This window comes from Phymastichus coffea, unplaced genomic scaffold (genome assembly GCF_024137745.1).
Source record: "Phymastichus coffea isolate CEN01 unplaced genomic scaffold, Cenicafe_Pcof_1.1 PCOF00011, whole genome shotgun sequence".
NCBI lineage: Eukaryota > Metazoa > Arthropoda > Insecta > Hymenoptera > Eulophidae > Phymastichus > Phymastichus coffea.
The window spans coordinates 4,707,118-4,726,053 of record NW_026706822.1 but is presented as its reverse complement, the minus strand read 5'-3'; the positions used below and the strand labels follow the sequence as shown (position 1 = coordinate 4,726,053).

General features: G+C 33.7%; 1 protein-coding gene across 4 annotated transcripts in view; it reads right to left on the bottom strand.

Annotated features, from left to right (window-relative positions):
• The window catches only part of LOC131672143 (uncharacterized), a 984,265-nt gene that overhangs the window by 691,975 nt on the left and 273,354 nt on the right, over window positions 1–18,936 (bottom strand). For all 4 annotated transcript variants that reach the window (XM_058949194.1, XM_058949184.1, XM_058949166.1 and 1 more), the window contains one exon: window positions 3,879–4,109. In XM_058949194.1, the coding sequence (XP_058805177.1) occupies window positions 3,879–4,109 (231 nt within the window). The remainder of the gene's footprint in view (window positions 1–3,878; window positions 4,110–18,936) is intronic.

Below are 18,936 nucleotides of genomic sequence, written 5' to 3'. Positions count from 1 at the left end.
TTTGGGATGAAGCACCAATGGCACCGAGATATGCTTTACAAATTGTCAATAGAACATTAGAAAACATAATGAATAATGACTTGCCTTTTGGTGGAAAAATTATAATTTTAGGTGGTGATTTTAGACAGCTTCTTCCAATTAAACGCCATGGAACGCGCACTGAAACACTGAATCTTTCTATTAAATATAACGAATTATGGAATTATTTTGTCAAATAAAATCTTACTACTAACATGAGAGTTTTACCAAATGAGATTGATTTTGCGAGATATTTATTATTAGTTGGTGATGAAACCCTTAACGATCATGATGACAACATTAACCTACCTAATCATTGCGTTCTAAATGCAAGTGATAATGTTATTTATATATTGAGTAAATGTGCTATTTTGTCAGCTAGAAATGTTGACGTCCATGAACTAAACAAGCAAGTTATGAATCTATTCGACATAAGGTCAGAGCGTATTTACACTGCTATTGACAGTACAGATAATTGTGATAACGGTGATTTAGAAGAAGTTCTTTTACCAGAATATTTAAATTCTTTGAATCCTTCCAGTTTACCACCATATAAACTACAATTGAGAAAAAATTGTATCGGTATGCTTATTAGAAATATAAGCATTAATGAAGGTTTATGTAACGGTACACGTTTAAGAATTTTAGATTTTTCCAAATGTAAAGTTTTAACAGATAAATCAAACGATATTATTTTTCTGAATCGTATAACATCTATTTGTACAAATGAATATCCTTTCACTTTTAAAAGACGTCAATTCCCAATCAAAATAGCTTTTGCAATGACAATTAATAAAGCGCAAGGTCAGACATTTGATAACATTACGATTGATCTTCGTAGAGATGTTTTTAATCACGGACAATTGTACGTGGCAATGTCTAGAATCCGATCGTGGGATACACTAAAAATTTATTTTGGAAATAATCAACGAAACAATTTTAAAGTAAAAAATTATGTCTACAAAGAATTATTTTTATAGAATACTTCAATTCAAACTTATTGAAAAATTAAAATTATATTACAATATTAAATATAGATATCGATTTTAATTCAAAGGAATATCTTTTCTATAGCAATTTAAAAAAGGAGCGCGAGAGCGCGCTGAATAGTGTGCTAGTAACTACGAGGGAGGATTGATAAGTTTCCGGCCTGACCAAGAAAAACAACGCTTTTAAGAATTTGTTCTTTTATTTCTCAACATAATCTCCTCCAAGGCTGATACATTTCTCATAGTGGTGTTCTAGTCTAGTAATGCCATCTCTATAGAATGATTCGTCAAGCTCCTCAAAATACCCATTTACAGCTTCGATTACTTCTTTATTGTCCGCAAATCTCTTACCGCCAAGCCATTTTTTGAGGTTAGGAAACAGATAATAGTTACTCGGGGCTAGGTCTGGAGAATAGGGAGTGTGCGGCATTAATTCAAACTTCAGATCATTGATTTTAGCCATCGCAACGATGGACTTGTGCGCTGGTGCGTTATCGTGATGAAACAAGATTCTTTTCTTCGCCAGATGAGGTCGTTTAATTTTCACCTCATGGCTCAAACGTTGCAATAAGTCTACGTAGTATTGATCAGTGATAGTTTCACCCTTTTCAAGGTAATCAATGTTTATAATACCTCTTGCATCCCAAAAAACAGTAGCCATAACCTTGTTCGCCGAAAAAATTGTTTTTGCCTTCTTTGGAGTTGGTTCCCCTGGTCCAATCCACTGTTTGGACTATTCTTTGGTTTCAGGGGTGTAGTGGTGGACCCAAGTTTCGTCAACGGTTACGAATCGACGCAAAAATTCGCTTGGATTAAGCTTATACAACGCTAAATTGGCGGTAGATATGTTTTTTCGAATCAATTTTTGGTCGACTGTTAGCAAACGCGGCACTCATCTTGCACAGAGCTTTTCTATATGCAAATTTGATGCAAAATATTTTGCACACGTTCATATGACATCTTACAGGTCTCAGCTATCTCACGCACTTTTAATCTGCGGTCTTCCAGCACTATTTGATGGATTTTTTCGATCATATCTGGAGTTGTGACCTCAACAGGGCGTCCTGAGCGAGGCTCATCAGAGGTGTTCATACGACCCTTTTTAAACTCGGAAACCCACTGCTTAATGGTTGAATATGATGGGGAGGATGTCCCCAGTGTTGAGTCCATCTCTTCTTTGATTTCCTTCGGCTTTAACCCCTTTAAATAGAAATATTTGATGATAGCATGATTTCCCAGCTTTTCCATTTTTAAGAAAAATACAGAGGCGTCTTGTTCAGGGTGCTCTCAAATCTAAACTAACATGGCGATCGGGCTGAAACTATAGCTACAAGCTATCTAAGGATGGTACTATAGAAGGCCCCGAAAATTTTCCATAAGATTCATTATATAATGTCATTATCGTTAAATCAAGTATTGGTTTCTCGACTTACATGTATCGCTGCATTGTCTTGCTAAAAAACTAGCTCTAATTGCTTATTATTGTCCAGATAGGATAATAAATTGTCTGGTAATACAGACATATACTCTGAAGAATTCATTTTACATGAGGGAAAAGACAAAGGCAATGTTCCGAGGGAACTGAAAGCTCCCCACACCACCAAGCTTCCGTCGCCAAAATTGCCAAGAGTATTTGGATTCTTTACGTAAATCCTTCTAGAGTAAATGATTATTATTTGGGCCATCAAGGTGAAATTCCTTTTCATCAGAAAAAATTACCTTCAAAATTATAAATAATTAAAAATTTACTTTTGATTAAAAAATCTTATATATTTACCATTTTCTAGTTATCATTCGTTTAAATCTAGCAAAATTTAATCTTATTTCTTTATGATGTAGTAATAATCTTGGAACTTTTATCATATTTTGTCTTATAATATTGTGAAATTGTTGCACAAGTCGATATACAGTTCGTGTTATTATAAGCCTATAGAAGAATGTTCAAATTCAACATTTTACAAACAACCATATCTCCGTTGAAAAAATTGTAAAATTAATTTTGAACAGTCCTTTTTGTAGCCCAAGATTTACTCTTTTAGGAATTGTGGTCAGAAATAAACAAAAAAATTCTTTATACGGGTGGTCAAATATAGCAAAAAAGCGTGTTTTTGACGCTTTTAGGTTAAGATATCTGGAAAACCAAGGGTGATAGAGAAATTCTGAGCCCAGTTTCGGAATCAGCGCATGAAAATCTATTAAATAACTTGTGTCTAGTTTCAGGTTCTTAAAACTGTTGGCCTATGTAATCGATACTTACTTTTTCCAATAAATAATAAAGTAATAATGATAAAAATATACACAAAGTCTAGATAAGGAGTAAAAAATTTTCCAAAATTTCCTGTCCGACTAGAAAATGTATTGCAAATTTCGGATGAACTTCACTGCATTAGTAATTAGTGTAAGAATATGCCATATAATTTTGGAAATGATATTCCGATTTTTCGCTTAGTCACAGCGATTACAAAACTGGAAATCAAATATTCTTTTTTTTTTTTTTCATTTTTGATATATTTGTGAATATGCACCAAATTAAAAAAACAAAGACGTCATATACGAATTTAGCACTTTTGTAAACGTTATGGTACATTATTTTCAGCATCTATAAATGATCTGTTCACTTTTTTGTGTTTTCAAGTATCTTTTTGGAAGATTTTGTTACTCGCCTGAAACACTTTATTTTCCGTCACAAAAATTATATTTAATCTACTAAAAAAAAGCAACAAAATGTTTAGAAATAAAATATTATGGAGTATTGCAAAATATAATTACTATTGATTAAACAATGCTGTTTCATAAACCATTTAATTTTATAGCATTTTTCAAGAATATAAACAATAAATGTGTTACAAAAATAAAATGATATACACTAACCTGCGTCTAGATTAAAACTTATATCCTCTCTATCAAGATCATCTTCACTTTCGAATTCGTCATAAAGACGGGTAGAGCATACATTATCTAATGTACTTTGCACATTAAATGTGAGAGGTTGAAGAGGACTCGTTGCAGTAGATCGATAATGACATTTTTTTTGATTTGATAGAGCATAGTATTGTATTTCCGAAAGATATTCAATTCCCGAATTCTGTTGACTGCTAACATCTGGAAATTTAAAAAAAATTATAAAATAATATAGAATAAATTAAATATAATAATAACTATACATTTTTGAGAATTATAAAGAATATCAAAAATGAACCTTTAAAACATTTATGTTCCATTGTAATAGATCATTTTAATGCTATTTTAGAACTAAGACAACAACCCTGTTATTCCACATAGGTTCAACCGACACAAGAATCCATAGCTTCAAGTTATTTTAAATATTAATATAGCATTCTACATTTAGTGACATATTTTTTTGACTATTTTTATACACATTTTAATATTTTAGAAAACCTTATAGTACTATATACCCTGTAGTAAAATCGTTATTGCTAGATCAAAAATTTGCATTTTGTCCAAATGAGCGTAATTTTTGCCCAATCTCTCTATTATATACATATTTCTAACAAAATTTAAGCAGCATATACTCAGAATTTTCGTGACACATAGCTGAAATAATACGTGATAACAAATCCTTTCAACTAAATTATAGAATAACTAAACTAGAAATTAAACTCGTAACTCCTTAGTCACAAAAAGAATACCTCTTCTACCTTCCTCTAATTTTAATTAGCAGTCTACCGAAAGCAGTAATTGAAGTATGTATTTCAACTAATTATCTTATTTACATTTGGCCATATGGCTAACGATTCAGCTGAATCGAATTGACAATAAGTTGCGCCGTCACTGAAAGTAACGATATGGAACGCTGTGCCGTTACAGTATCTCTAATGTTTGTTACAACTTACGATTCCCACCACTAAAATACTTTCACGTAGCAGGCGTCCACTATCTTTTTCTATTTACTGTTTACTCCGCAGAAATAATTCGACAACACTAAACTCAAAAAAAAATCAAGACAACAAAATCGATTTAAAAATTCTAAGGACTCTAGGAAGCAAGGACGGAAGGATCCGCTGCCTTGGTGGAGGCATACATTTTCTCTGGAATACTTCTACCAACGAGGCAATTAGGTCTAGTTCAGTTACTCATTTATTATTTATCTCAAGTCGAACTTATTAATAAACTACAAAATATTCAGAATCGAGCAGTTACATTAACTCTTGGTTACAGAATCAGTACTCTGACAAACACGTTGCTACCAGAATTCAAATTAGTATCAATCGAAAATCGAACCACATACTTATGTCTTAATTATATATAATATCATGTTCAAAAAAAATCTAATAGTTCATTACAAAATTAAATACTGTAACGAAGAATTACAGCTAAGCCAATGCTCTCCGTTGGACTTTCGTCGATGTTCGCGCGCCATGCCAGGATGGACGGATGCATATACGAGGGTGGTCCGATAAGTAATTAGCCTACAAAAGAAAAACGAAAATTTTGGAAAAGTGGTATTTTATTTTTTAACATAGTCTCCTTTTAGTTCGATACACTTGGCCCAGCGATGCTCCAACTTCTTTAACCTGTCTGAAAAATACGTTTCCTCGAGGTCTGAAAAGTAGGCTTCCGTGGCAGCGATTACCTCCTCATTCGACTCAAATTTCTGCCCGGCGAATGACTTTTTCAAGTTTGGAAACAAACAGAAGTCGCACGGGGCTAAATCTGGAGAATACGGTGGATAGGGTAGCAGTTCGTAGCCTAATTCGACTAATTTGGCCATGGCGACGGCGGAGGTGTGAGCCGGTGCGTTGTCATGGTGGAAGAACACTTTTTTCTTCGCCAAATGGGCCCAATAATTCGGCATAGTACAGCCCTGTGATACTATTACTTACATCATAAGTAATATTACTATATTATTAGTATTCCCGACACCAGTGCGTGTGAAAAATCGGAATTAAAAATTGCGCGTTAACGATGCCCATACAACAATTGTTGAGAGCGGCGAAAAATTGTGATTCGAATCAAAGTAAGGCGGCTTTATTTTTTTAGAAATAAGTGAAAGGCAATGACAAGTAGGAACAACGAGAGCGGAGAAGCAGCAAGTCATTAAGGAAGGCAACGATCAGCGTCAGGAATGACAGTAGCTTCGAACTAAGTCGATATCGTGCTCCCCCCCCTCTCACTGCATGTTTGAGCGCCCTTCCTTTAAGTATGCGACGAAATATTGCCATCAATCCCTTCCTGCGCACGCGCGCATGTATAAATAAATTTTATAAATTTAGTTTTTTTTTTCTTATATGAATAATACGAGGCTACTTAGTTCTTGTATTAATGAGGAAATTATGATTTAGTAATTAGCTGTATGTATGTATCGGTATCGAATAATTTAATAAATAAATGCCCTAATAATAAGCTGGTGTCACAGTATTTCAAATCCGACTCTCTCCGTATTCCGAATTTAGTTTCGTCTAAACACTATTCAGTCGTGGAAGTATTCGTGACTTCAGAATTCCCTCTTTAAATATTTCGTACGGACAGCTATGGACAGTCTTATTGGTTTCAGCCGGATTACTCCGTTATAATACATTAATAAAATACTCAATAATTCTAGAAATAAGCGGAAGTTTTGCGAACGACTTGTAATCAAATGCATTAAAGAACTAAATGTCAATGATAAAAGAGTATTCTTTGATAAATACTAATATTTATATCAATATAACTATCAATTTCTCTTTCACAACATTAACATTGACAGAGTTTGACAATACATTGACTCGATCTAATAATACTAACGCAGAACTTAAAAACGGCCCTAACCTATATTTTATATTCAGAGATGGAAGAAAATCTAGCAACTTGGTATTGAAAGACATTGCTTGTGTTTGTGAAGATCTAAATATCGAAATAAGTTAAAGCGCTGACAAAAGATCATAGATCTTCAGAGCCGATGAATTATATTGCACGAAGTAACTAAATTAGCTCTTCGTTATCCGAACAGAGATGCTTATATTTTACGTATCCCTTGGTGGATTTTATACCGCGTCCATTGCTGTGCCGAATTGGAAATGATCCGGCATAGTCTAAGCCGTACGCGAAAATGACCTGGAAGGGTTGAGCCATGAAGCGGGCAAGAGAGCCATCTATTATTCTAACATGCGTCCTTAGAATCAGATACACCGGGTATATCCTCGCACTGCCTTGTGCACGTTACTTCGCATCTATTGAGAAGCAGCACTTGTTCAGAAGCCCTGCTTTCCAGCGGGGGAGGGCTCCATGTGGACCAGTCCTTGAGGAGTCAGGCGGGTCCAGACCACCAAAGCGTGCAGTCTCGGAGGTGACGGAAGGAGATATCTTTAGACTTAGTTTAACTTCACGTTGCCTGGGGAACAAAACTGTAGATTTCTCACTAAGAGAACTCACTCGATTGGCCACAAAGGTTCAATCAAGCCAGAGTCATTGCGGAGTCTGACCAGCAAAAGACTCTGCTGAGTTCCAATTAGGCAACTAAATCCAATTAGGGATTAGATATGGTATCGCTGCTAGAATCAATTTTACCAACAGCAATACAGCGCAAAGCTCCAGCCGGGGTACGCTTAGCGACTTGATCCGAGCAGGAATCAGTGAATGTCTTGAATCAGTAATGTACCATTCAATGGAAATATAGAAAATAATATTAATTCCAACACCAGGAAATCTATTCGAACTTCTTTTATTCTGTATATTTCCTGTCAGTATATTTCCTGCCGTATCAAAAGTATGTGAATATGTTTGAATACTACTAAAGTTATACCAAATAATTGTAATGCATAGAGGTATGATGCAAGACCTGGAATACAACAGGTACTGAGTTGCCTAACTGGAACTCAGCAGAAAAGCTGTATAAAAGACCAAACGATCAATGATATTGTATACTACAAGCTATCATGCTGTGTGTCGATGACATACTAAATCTTTGTCAATAAATATTCTCATATAATTTAATTAACTCATATTAATCCTTTCACATATCTTAATAAAAAATACAATAGTTTAAAAATTACATAAAATATAATACCTCAGCATCAATTTGGATTACATAATAATCATGTGAAAGTAAAATAAAATTAATAAAATTAATAGGGTAAAACCACACGGAAAGAAGTTTCTTATAAAAATTGCGGAGATGGTACCAGTAAAAATTACAGTGACGCACCGTAATGTTGGGACATAAATGGGTTGCTTGTAAAAAGTATGGTTGAGTCTTAGTAAATTTTACGGGACAGCACCGTAAAATTTCCAATTACTCAACCAACTCGAAATTAGAGGTTATGTTTGATTAAAAAAGGCGCAGTTTTTGAATTGATGATATAATTAATAATTAAAATAGATTTAAAATATCAATAAAAAATAACAAATTCATTGGTTATTGAAATGGAAGTATCAAGAACAAGAATAAATGTAACACAATTGAAGAAACTTACAGAAACAGTAATTTATTTTCTTGATGATAAGTCTTACAATTAAAACCAATTTCTTATTATAAAATTTTTACCTCCGCAGGTTTTTGCAATATAAGATACCGTGAATCCATACAAATCTTCATTCGTTAATACAGACCAGCTAAATTCAAACGAATGTATTTCATATAAATTTGTGTGATTATCTAAACTTACATCTAAAAGGTGATGCGATATTACAAAGAATTTACTTTCCTCGAAAATAATATTTTTAACATAATAAAATTCTGGTCCATATTCATTGGGAATCATTATAATACAGTCTACTAATACATTGTTTCCTTCAATATTCAAATTGTGTTTTAGAACAATTTTTTTCGAATTTCGCATATCTTGGGGAAGTAAATTTTGAATAAAAAAAAATTCTGAGATGCTATAGATTGTAGTATATTTTTCGGCTGGTTTTGCTACGGACTCTGAATCAATTTCTTCCAACAACCGATAATTAAATCGCAGTTGATGTTTCACGGCTATCGTATGGCATATATTAACCCTACTCAAAGAAACTTTAGTTATAGTTTTCCCTTCTCGGTTTTTGCTCTCGAAGCGCATACAACTTATTTTCCATGGAGGACCCGCCAACAAAAATACTATGAAATAATGGATAAAAAAATGGTGTTTTGGTTTTAGCCACGTAGGAAATTTTTTAGTCAGATCCCTCAAATAATCAGCCACTTTACGTCGAAACAATTCGGCAGCATTCGCAGGCAAATCACTGCTTACAAAGAATTCAGTGAGTGCACAAATCTGTTTTAATAGATCCCACTCCTCGTTTTTACTATCTAGAATCAAGTGACCAATCATAGGACAAATATGCCTAATTAGACATAGCATTTCTGATGCACTCATAATAATATGTTTTTTTTAATTGGTCTTCAGTTATTTCGGGAGGCTTGTTTCTACTTTGACCATACTGAAAGCCTTTAATAAGACTATTCAAAACATCAAGAGTAAAATATTGATACACATATATGAACTGATACAAGAAAAGTGATAAGTCATATTGAAGCACACCTTCCAGGTGGTCGTGCATTACATCCACAGACAAATTTTTCGTAACATGAAAATGTTTTAACACATTAAATACGCATCCTTCCACAATACCTGTAGACTTTTTATCGTTCTTAAGTACGTCTTGTTCATAGTCGCGTTCAGTTCTGAGTTTACACTGGTTTGCATCAAATACTGTATTTAAATATTTTTTATGAATGTAGCAAAATCTACAAAAGATATTAGAATTAAACCCAGTTGTAAATCCCAAAATTTGGTTTAAACCTAGATTGTCTCCTAAGACTAAAGATAATACAAAGTAAACTTGTTTTGGGCCATTTGATGTATTGATAGTTATACCTTCTTCTTCCAAAAACTTTAGCTCGTCGATCACTCTTTGAAAAACAATTTTGTTTGTAAAAACTGCACGATCCAATGTATTGAACAGAACAAATAGAAAAATATTTTCTAATTTTGATTGCATTTCTGGAGTAAGACAAGGAATAGAAATATAGATAGCACCACATTTTGCGATTCCTCTGTGATTTCCTAACGGATTGTTTGTTTCGTAATCGTCAAAGTATAAGAATAAAGGTATTACAATTTTATCGTTAAAAGTACTGCTGATCTCCGCCCATAATGAGCCTTGAATGAAGTTTGAAATAATTTTTTTATTTTGCAATAAAGAGCTCATATAATTGAGTGTGTTTTCAAATACACCAGGAATCTCAAAAAAAGATTTAAATACGTATCTCAACGGAATGAATTCTGCTGTGGTTTTGACTAGTTCTAAGGTTTGAATACCATTACGCAGTATAAATTCCTTTCTTTCCCCAAGAGAATATGACTATGGTCTAATAAACGTGTTTAAATCTTCAAACGTTCGAAAATTACGCCATTCGCTTGATAATTCAATCAATGGATTAACATGTTTTGCAAAAACGTCTTTAATTTTCGAAGTCAAAGTATCATTTTCGCTAGTTGTTAGAGATTTTTGTAAATCTTTTTTTATTGCGCTTGTTACGTTATTAATTAATACTCGGGTATCTTGAACAATATCTTGCGCTCTACTGCGAGCGACATCGGGATGACTGTACAGTTTAGCTGCAAATAGTGCTCCTTCATTTAACTCAATTTTCCTTTGTTTACTATACGATCTGCATGGCACAGAGTGAAAACTTATATTACTCGAGTTTTCAATACTACGAGCATTATTACTTTCAGCTAAATTGTTCGAATGAAAACTAATGTCATGAGCATTAGCATCACTTTCATCCACTGAATTGATACTCAAACTATCAACTTCCTCAAAAGTAACATTCAAGTTAGTATCGAGAGAATCATCAGTCAAATTTTGAATACTATCACTCACATTACTAGGATTATCAACATTATTAAAATTACTAATCTTTTGAGTAACAATGTTAGATTCATTTTCATTTGATAACTTTTTAGTGTCTTTGGAAAGACTATCTATAGTGCTATTCACATCAGTCGACTTTTTTATGAACTCTATATTATTACTAACATCGGTAGTTAGTTGACACCTTACTTTGCTACAATCTAGATTTAAGAACGGATTATTATCAATTGTATCACATTTCGTTTGCTTTGCATTTATCACATTTATGAGATTTACATAACGAAAATGTTTCAGTCGAAAATGTTTGCGAAATGAGTCAAAATTCTGAAAAATTCGTCCGCAATTTTTTTCACAAGAAAAATTAGCATCTTGTTTATGTACATATTGGACGTGTTTGAAAAATTCTTCATTGGTGTTGAAGTATTCAACACATAAAGAACAAGTTAGCATAATAAATATAATGAATAATTTAAATGACATTTCCGTTGTGTTGCCTGATAATGTTTTTCACTTCGCCAACTAATGAGTTTACAGACCTATTATTAGTTACATCGGTATCGAATTCGATGTCATACAATCCTCTTTGAAGAAATAGCCAGAAGGGTAGAGCTCGCTCTGGATAAGCGCAGTCAAGAGCAACAATGATTTTGAAACACAAGTCAATAGCTCGTAAAGTCGTATCAACTTTATACAATGTCTCGTTAACAGATATATAAGCTGAATTAATGTTAACTAGATCTTCAACGAGAATCGGTGTCGGTTGCAGAGTCAAATTGGCTGCTTTTAATCTATCTTTTAATCTGCCAATCGATGGTTGAATATCAGCTGCAATCTACGAATTGAAATAAATGTTGTGATTATTTTTTCAATCATCACAATTAAAGATTAGGTTAAACAAAAAAATATAATTTGAAAAAACCTGGCTGTGCAGAAAAAAACCTTCCCTACGTTCTTCAATCGTCAACTTCTAAGGCTCGTTTTCATTAGGTCTATTTTTTGTCCCGTTCCTCTTTCTAGTACCTTTTATTATGTATAAGGGTAATAAATGTAAAATTACTGCATCCACATTTCCTATGAGAAAAGCAATAGGTTTTGGATATTAATTAATATCATGGCTTAAGAACTTACTTGCAGTACATTTACAACAAAGAGTAAATTTCAAAGTAATTTATTTTGTGAGTAACTTACTGGGAGATAAAGCAGGTATAAGATTGGCTAAGGCGTTATCATTGACGTTATTGATTTTTTCAATAGATCCTTGTATTGTGCGAATGAGATGAGGTTTTACAATGGTCCAGTTATGTGAGAAACGATCTTCTAGGCCAGGATGTAAGCGATTGAAATCATACAGCAACTAGTAAAATGTAAATTATAATCCTCTCCAATTGAATCATGTTCTGTATTCTATATAGAATTAATATGCATTACCATAGATATTCCTTGGCTTGTCTGAAGACACCTGAATTTATCATAATATTCATGAATGGGACATTTCTCTTGTCTTAGTAAATTTTACCTAGTAGGAAAAGTTCTCTCCCATCTCAACTCAACTTCTTCTTCAGGTTCAATGTACGTAGAAAGCCAGTCGATATCATCTCGGTTTTGATCTATACAGAAATCAGTATAAAATATTCAAGTGCAATTCTGTTAGTTAATTTCTTATACTCTCAAACTACTATGCTATAAAAATTATTCTGATAATAAACAATGTTCGACTGAGTATATGCCCAATGATGCAAGAGACTATTCATTATTCAATTATGACTCACCATTAAATAAAAGCCGTGGTATTGCTAAAGGATCTTCTTCCTGGTTGCGAACCACCAAATCTATCCTTTTCAACTTTCTTCTAGTGTAATCACAGTGATCAAATAGAGTGCCCGATGGATTTATTTTTCTCTTATTCACTCTATGGTATGGTATATAATAAGTTTCAGTACATTCACTGGGGAAAAGATCAACAATTGATTGAGCTAAACGCTTGAATGTGTCTGGAGAAATGCTAGAATCGACATCAGTCCATCAGTTACATATCATATGAATAGTGTAATACTCAATACTTTGTTGTTATTGCAATCTTTGACTCACATGAACTTCTCTAAATGATCAGGCTCTTGACCTATCACTATATTTTCAAAAATTCTGTCTTTTTCCTCTTTTATTATGATTCTTGACAACAAATTTCTACTATTTTTATATAACAGTCCATCTTTCTTGTACACTGACAAAACTGATTTCCCATCAACACTGTCATTAAGTAATCTAAATAACGGCTGCAGAAAATAAAAATAGTAAATTAAAAATAAAAAACTTTTCATCTGAAAAACTCACAAGATTTTCACGTCCAGCCGGCCAAGGTCGTGGATCCTTCAAACAAAGATAGAGGTTAGAAATTCTATGATATACATAGCGATAAATGAAATTCTATTAACGACCTGGTGATTTATAATAGTCAACCATTACCATTACGACACTCTGTAAATAAATAACAAGAAAAATAATGAGTGCATGCAAGAGGTTATGTTTACGAAATAGATTCGAGAAAAGTGCGTGTTACCTGACAGAAATACGTATTATAGAATACTATTTATCCAAAGATGCACACTATCGACACTACTGTTAATAATTACTTTTATTACAATTATGTACTTACTTAGAGATTTTATATTGAAAAGCAAGCAATCAGTTGCCGGTCAGCGGTCGGAACATTCAACACATGAACGACTCATGACCGACCACGTGACCATTGAGCACGCAAAGTGTACGGGTAAAAATTACAGGACACTCGGTAAAAAGTGCGGAGATATCTGCGCAATAACTTTAAGATTTTCTGTGTAAATATTCAAGTACACAAAAATTACTGTTCATCACGTAAAAATCACTGGGACATCTTCGTACTTATTGTTGGGGCTTCTACGTACAAATTACTAGTACGATGTAGATGTCCCTGCTTTACGGGACGGTCACCGTAATTTTTACGCTGATCCTTCTCTCCGTGCATCAATTAGAAAAGTCTTTGAAAAGATGAATATTGTACAGTATTTCTTGATGTAGCTTAAGCCTTAGACAAAGTTCGGTAAAAAAGCCTACAGTTCAATCTCAGTAATGTAACAGTCCTATCTATGAGCTAGCTGATTATGTTACTGAATCACTGCAACCCGTCAAACGCATGTATCTGTTTACTCAAATCAGCACATTAAACGGCGCCACCTCACCGATTATTCGATTGTATTAGTACAAGAGTCTAATTTCATAACCAAAATAAGGAGCGTGACGTCACAAAGTAATAGATATAGATATAATGATTTTTGTTATTTAAGAAAAATATGTTAATTAGAGATAATTTTAATATAAAAAAGCATTTCATATATAGATTTTAGTACGTAGATTTAGAATATAGTCATACGAACTGCGTTAAATTATTAAATAATAATGAATTTTAATATGCAAAGTTAATTTATTTATTACACTAAAAATATGAATTATTAGAAAAATGTAAATAGTCGATATGCAACATGAATAAGAAAAGAACATGAGTAAGAATTGGTTTCATTAATAACAGCTTAATAACAACTGTTATTAATAAATAAACAATTAATAATTTATTTAAACAATAAGTTGTATATAGAACGCAAGCGTTAATTTTATACTTAATAATGACAGCTTTATAATTTAGAAATCTTAGATAATTAATCTAAAAATTGCGTTATAAGATTATAGAAAAAACCGTTAAAAATATGAAAATTTGTTATAATTCAAATGTTATTAACTAATTTGAATATTTCTTTTTAGAAAATACTTCTAAAATTAATAAACTATAAAGTTATGTAAAAATTTAATAATTTTCTATTTTAAATATTGTAATATTACGTTAATTAACTTTATTAGTTAATAACTTTTGGCGACACTATTTGCGATAATTGTAAATTACACTAAATCAACAAATAACGAAATCTGTAAAGTTCACATGTGTTGAAAGCTCATTATTAATGTTTATTTATTTGTAAATTAAGAAAACTCATTTCTCAAAATTCGCGAATGTTTCTCGAATATTCGAAAACTTCTCGAAGAAAACGCTCCTGCAAAATAGGCGGGAAAAAAACCCCGCAAGACACCTATGGGAAAAGTGGTTTCGGTTAATTTGGCTGCATTTTTGATATGTTACTCATTTTGGCGTCCTGAACAAATGTCTCCCAATAGTTCCCAAGATAGGGACCGCTGAAGTTCCGGGTATTTTTTGAATACACCTCGTATAAGTTGAGCTCGAATTATAGGAAAGGAAAAGTCTTGCTCAGTTAATTACAATGAGAGAAAGAACTTAGGTATCAGCCAGGTTTATTCAGACTCATGCGCTCACTTTGCAAGGCTAGAAGTGAATGCCAGCCTGTGCAATAGTGGGCGTATTTATACACAAAAAACCCCGCAAGACGCCTATGGGAAAAGTGGTTTCGTTTAATTTGGCTGCATTTTTGATATGTTACTCATTTTGGCGACCTGAACAAATGTCTTAATGGGCATAGAGCTCAAATCTCAATAGGTCCCAAGATAGGGCCCGCTGAAGTTAGTATAACAGGGTACCAGTGCTATACACTTTTTGTTCTACTCATTACTGGGGTTTTCATTAATATGGCCTGATTTTCAGTTTAACATGACTCAAATAAATACTTTAATGGGCCTGAACCCTACAACTCAATGGGCTCCAAGATTACCTCGGGGTCAAGATTAAATCAAGGTCAAATTAAGGTTATCGCATTAATCTTGGACTAGGAACCGTTTCTATACGTTTTTGAGGTCGATGAATCAGAATCCGGGGTCCGTTTCACTCGAGCAGGTCAGGTTCAAGGTCAGGTCAGGTCAAATCCATAAAATTCATTGCAAACAAAGTGAAAAAGTACATTTACATGTTTTTTGGGTCGTCAAATCCGAATCTGGGGTACGTTTGACCCGAAAGGGTTGTTTAAGGTCAGGTCAAGGTCAAATCACAGTGAATCAACAAAAGAATCTGAAAAAAATCGAATGTATATTTTTTGGATCGCAGAAACAAACTATATTTGCTTATACCTCCTGATTAACCGCACCCGCATACCCCCTGATTTACATACCCCCTGATCAACCTCACTCCTATACCCCTGGATCAACCCCCTCATAAACCCCACGATCGGAGTTGATCAAGGAGTATATTAGTGGCGTTTATTAGGGGGTGAGGCTGATCAGGGTTGCGTATACTAGTGGGGTTTATCAGGGGCTATACGAGTGGAGTATGCTAGTGGGATTAATCAGGGGAAACGGTTGATCAGGAGGTATACGAGTGAGGTAAATTGGTAAAATAATTGAACAAACGAAAGAAGCAAACTCAAGCATATATACACCCATACATACAACAACACGTAGTCATACATACTCATGAAGTAACAAAACTCTTAAGCACTCGCGCAAACGAACATAGACAAAAACACACTTGCACAAACACGCACAAACGAAAAAACATACGCGCAAACGAGCACAAACGTTTAAACATTCGCACAAACGAAAAAGTATTTGTGAAGACGAGCAGAAAGAAAAAATAATACGCGCAAAGGGGGCCGACCATTGTAGCCCTTAAAAGCCCCCTATTAGCCTAGAAATATAGCTCGGTATATAGCTCAGACCGAACTCACATGGGCATATGATTCAGATTGTTCTAATAGTTTGAATTTCACTTACTGCAATCCACATTATTTTAACTAATTTTTTAATTACATAAACGGAGATCACAATTTGAAAAAATACAAAAGTACAAAAATCGTAATGTCATATTTAATTTTGTCCTACTTCAGTTTTTGTTTTCCACATCTGATACGTGTTTCAGTTGATTTCTAAGATCAGAAGTTCATTGGATTTATTTCATTCGATGCGTTGAAGGCATAGCCTTTTTAATCATCGTTTTTGTTATATATCAAACCACTCTGATTTTGTACGATTCTAAAATCTAGAAGTATATTTTTTTAGTGATTTAATAAATATATTTCTAATATCAAAATATAGTAGTGCGATTACTTAATGTTACGCTAGTTTTAATGTATTTACTTAAATATTTCTTGATCTTACACCTGTATATTTTATATTTTTTCATAATAAACATTTAAAAATAATTTCAAATATTATTTCATTTCTGACCCCAATGTCAATTTTACCAAAAATAATACTGTATTAGTTAGAGTTACCAGGAAAAAATTGTCCATCCTATCTCTATATAAAACATGGCGGGACGTGTAGTATGTTATGTATGTGATGAAGCTTTTTCTCCTCGCACCACGCGATTTATGCGAAACTTCAATCATGAAAAAAGGCGGATCGCTATAACGTACCGTGAGGAGCTTAACCATCCAGCTCTTGAGATAAATGATTATCTTTCACGTGTATGTTTCAATTGTGACTTATTACTTACACGTGATCAAGAGGCCTTACAAAACCCTGAGCATCTTCGGTTGCAGGTTCTTAGACAAAGATCTACCGAAACATGTATGATTTGTAATCGCTTAAATAATAATATGCAGCGGCTTAGTATTGAGGCACGCGTAGAAATATATTTGGATAGAAGCATTTACATTCCACTAGCAACTCGAATCTGCTTGCAACACCTTGATGAAAATGGTTTTCTTTTATGTGAATACTATGCTCGCTTGCAACATTTAAATCGTCCTATAATTTTACCTGAAATAGAAGTTAGTAGATTTTTTACGCTATTAAGAGAAGCGGCTGTAAGAGGTCGTGAGAACTACCTTGATCCTGACTCTTTAACCGACAGAAACTATACTTATCTAACACCCTTATCGAAAGCTCAATTTGATGATTTACTCGATTCTTGTCTTCCTGCACCTGGAGGTGTTAATTTCCACCGAATAACGAGAAAATCTCTTTTTATTTTTTTATGTAAAATGCGTCATGGACTTGCTGATGATTTTCTAAAGATTTTATTTAACTATGAAAGTAGACAGGGAAGTAGTGATTTAATTAGAACAGTTAGAACAGCGATGATGATGCGATTTGTACGTGAGAACATTGGTCTTGAAGCGATAAATTGTGAGGATTATATCGCACGGCACGTCACTCCATTTGCAAATGAATTGTATAATGATAATCCAAATGATTTAAAAGCCATTTCAATTGTAGATGAAACGTATAGTTACATCGAAAAATCAGGAAACTACCGAACCTTAAGACAAAGTTACTCGGTACACAAGGGACGTCATTTAGTAAAGCCTGTTATGGTCACTGCACCTGACGGTTACATTCTCGATATTCAAGGACCGTATTTTGCAGATGGTAGAAACAATGATGCCTCGATATTAATTGATCAGTTTTAAAATGATGTCAGTAACATTAATGAGTGGTTTCAAGATTGAGACATTTTTATTGTGGATCAAGGTTATCGGGATGCAGTCAAGTTCTTGCAGAATCAACGATACAATATCCACATGCCACCTTTTACTGAAGGCAATCGTCAACTCCCCACTGAAATGACTAATCGCATCCGCATGGTGACCATGCAACGATGGGTAGTTGAAGCCCGAAACGGTCATGTAAAATCCATTTACAAGTTTCCAGACGGACTTATTCCAAGAGCTCATGTTTTATATTTAAGAGATTTTTACTTAATTGCTGGAGCGTTGATAAATAAATATCGAGTACCGCTTCTAATGATAGATAAGACTGTTGCCCTAGCACGAGAGATTAGAACTCGATTAAATGATGTAAACGTAGTTCAAGCGTTAGTTGAGCATAATCTTGCTAGAAGAAATACCATGTGGGAACGTTTAAATCAGGAACACGTTCCAAAATTTCCTCGATTGGATTTACAATATTTACGCCGATTGACCCTCGGTCCATATCAACTCGAATTACCTCTATCGTATGTGCAAGACCAATTCGAACATGAAAGTTCTGATGTCTTCGAACTTGATCTAAATAGAGATGTACCAGGCTTCTTAACAATTAGAATCTACTCTCGGTTTAGAAATGCTACTCGCTATCAATTATGGATAATTTTTCGAGTAGACATTGAAGATAATCGAATGGTAGATGAAGATGAAGGTGATGTTATACTAGGATATTATTGTACCTGTAAGGCTGGGGCAAGGACTTTAGG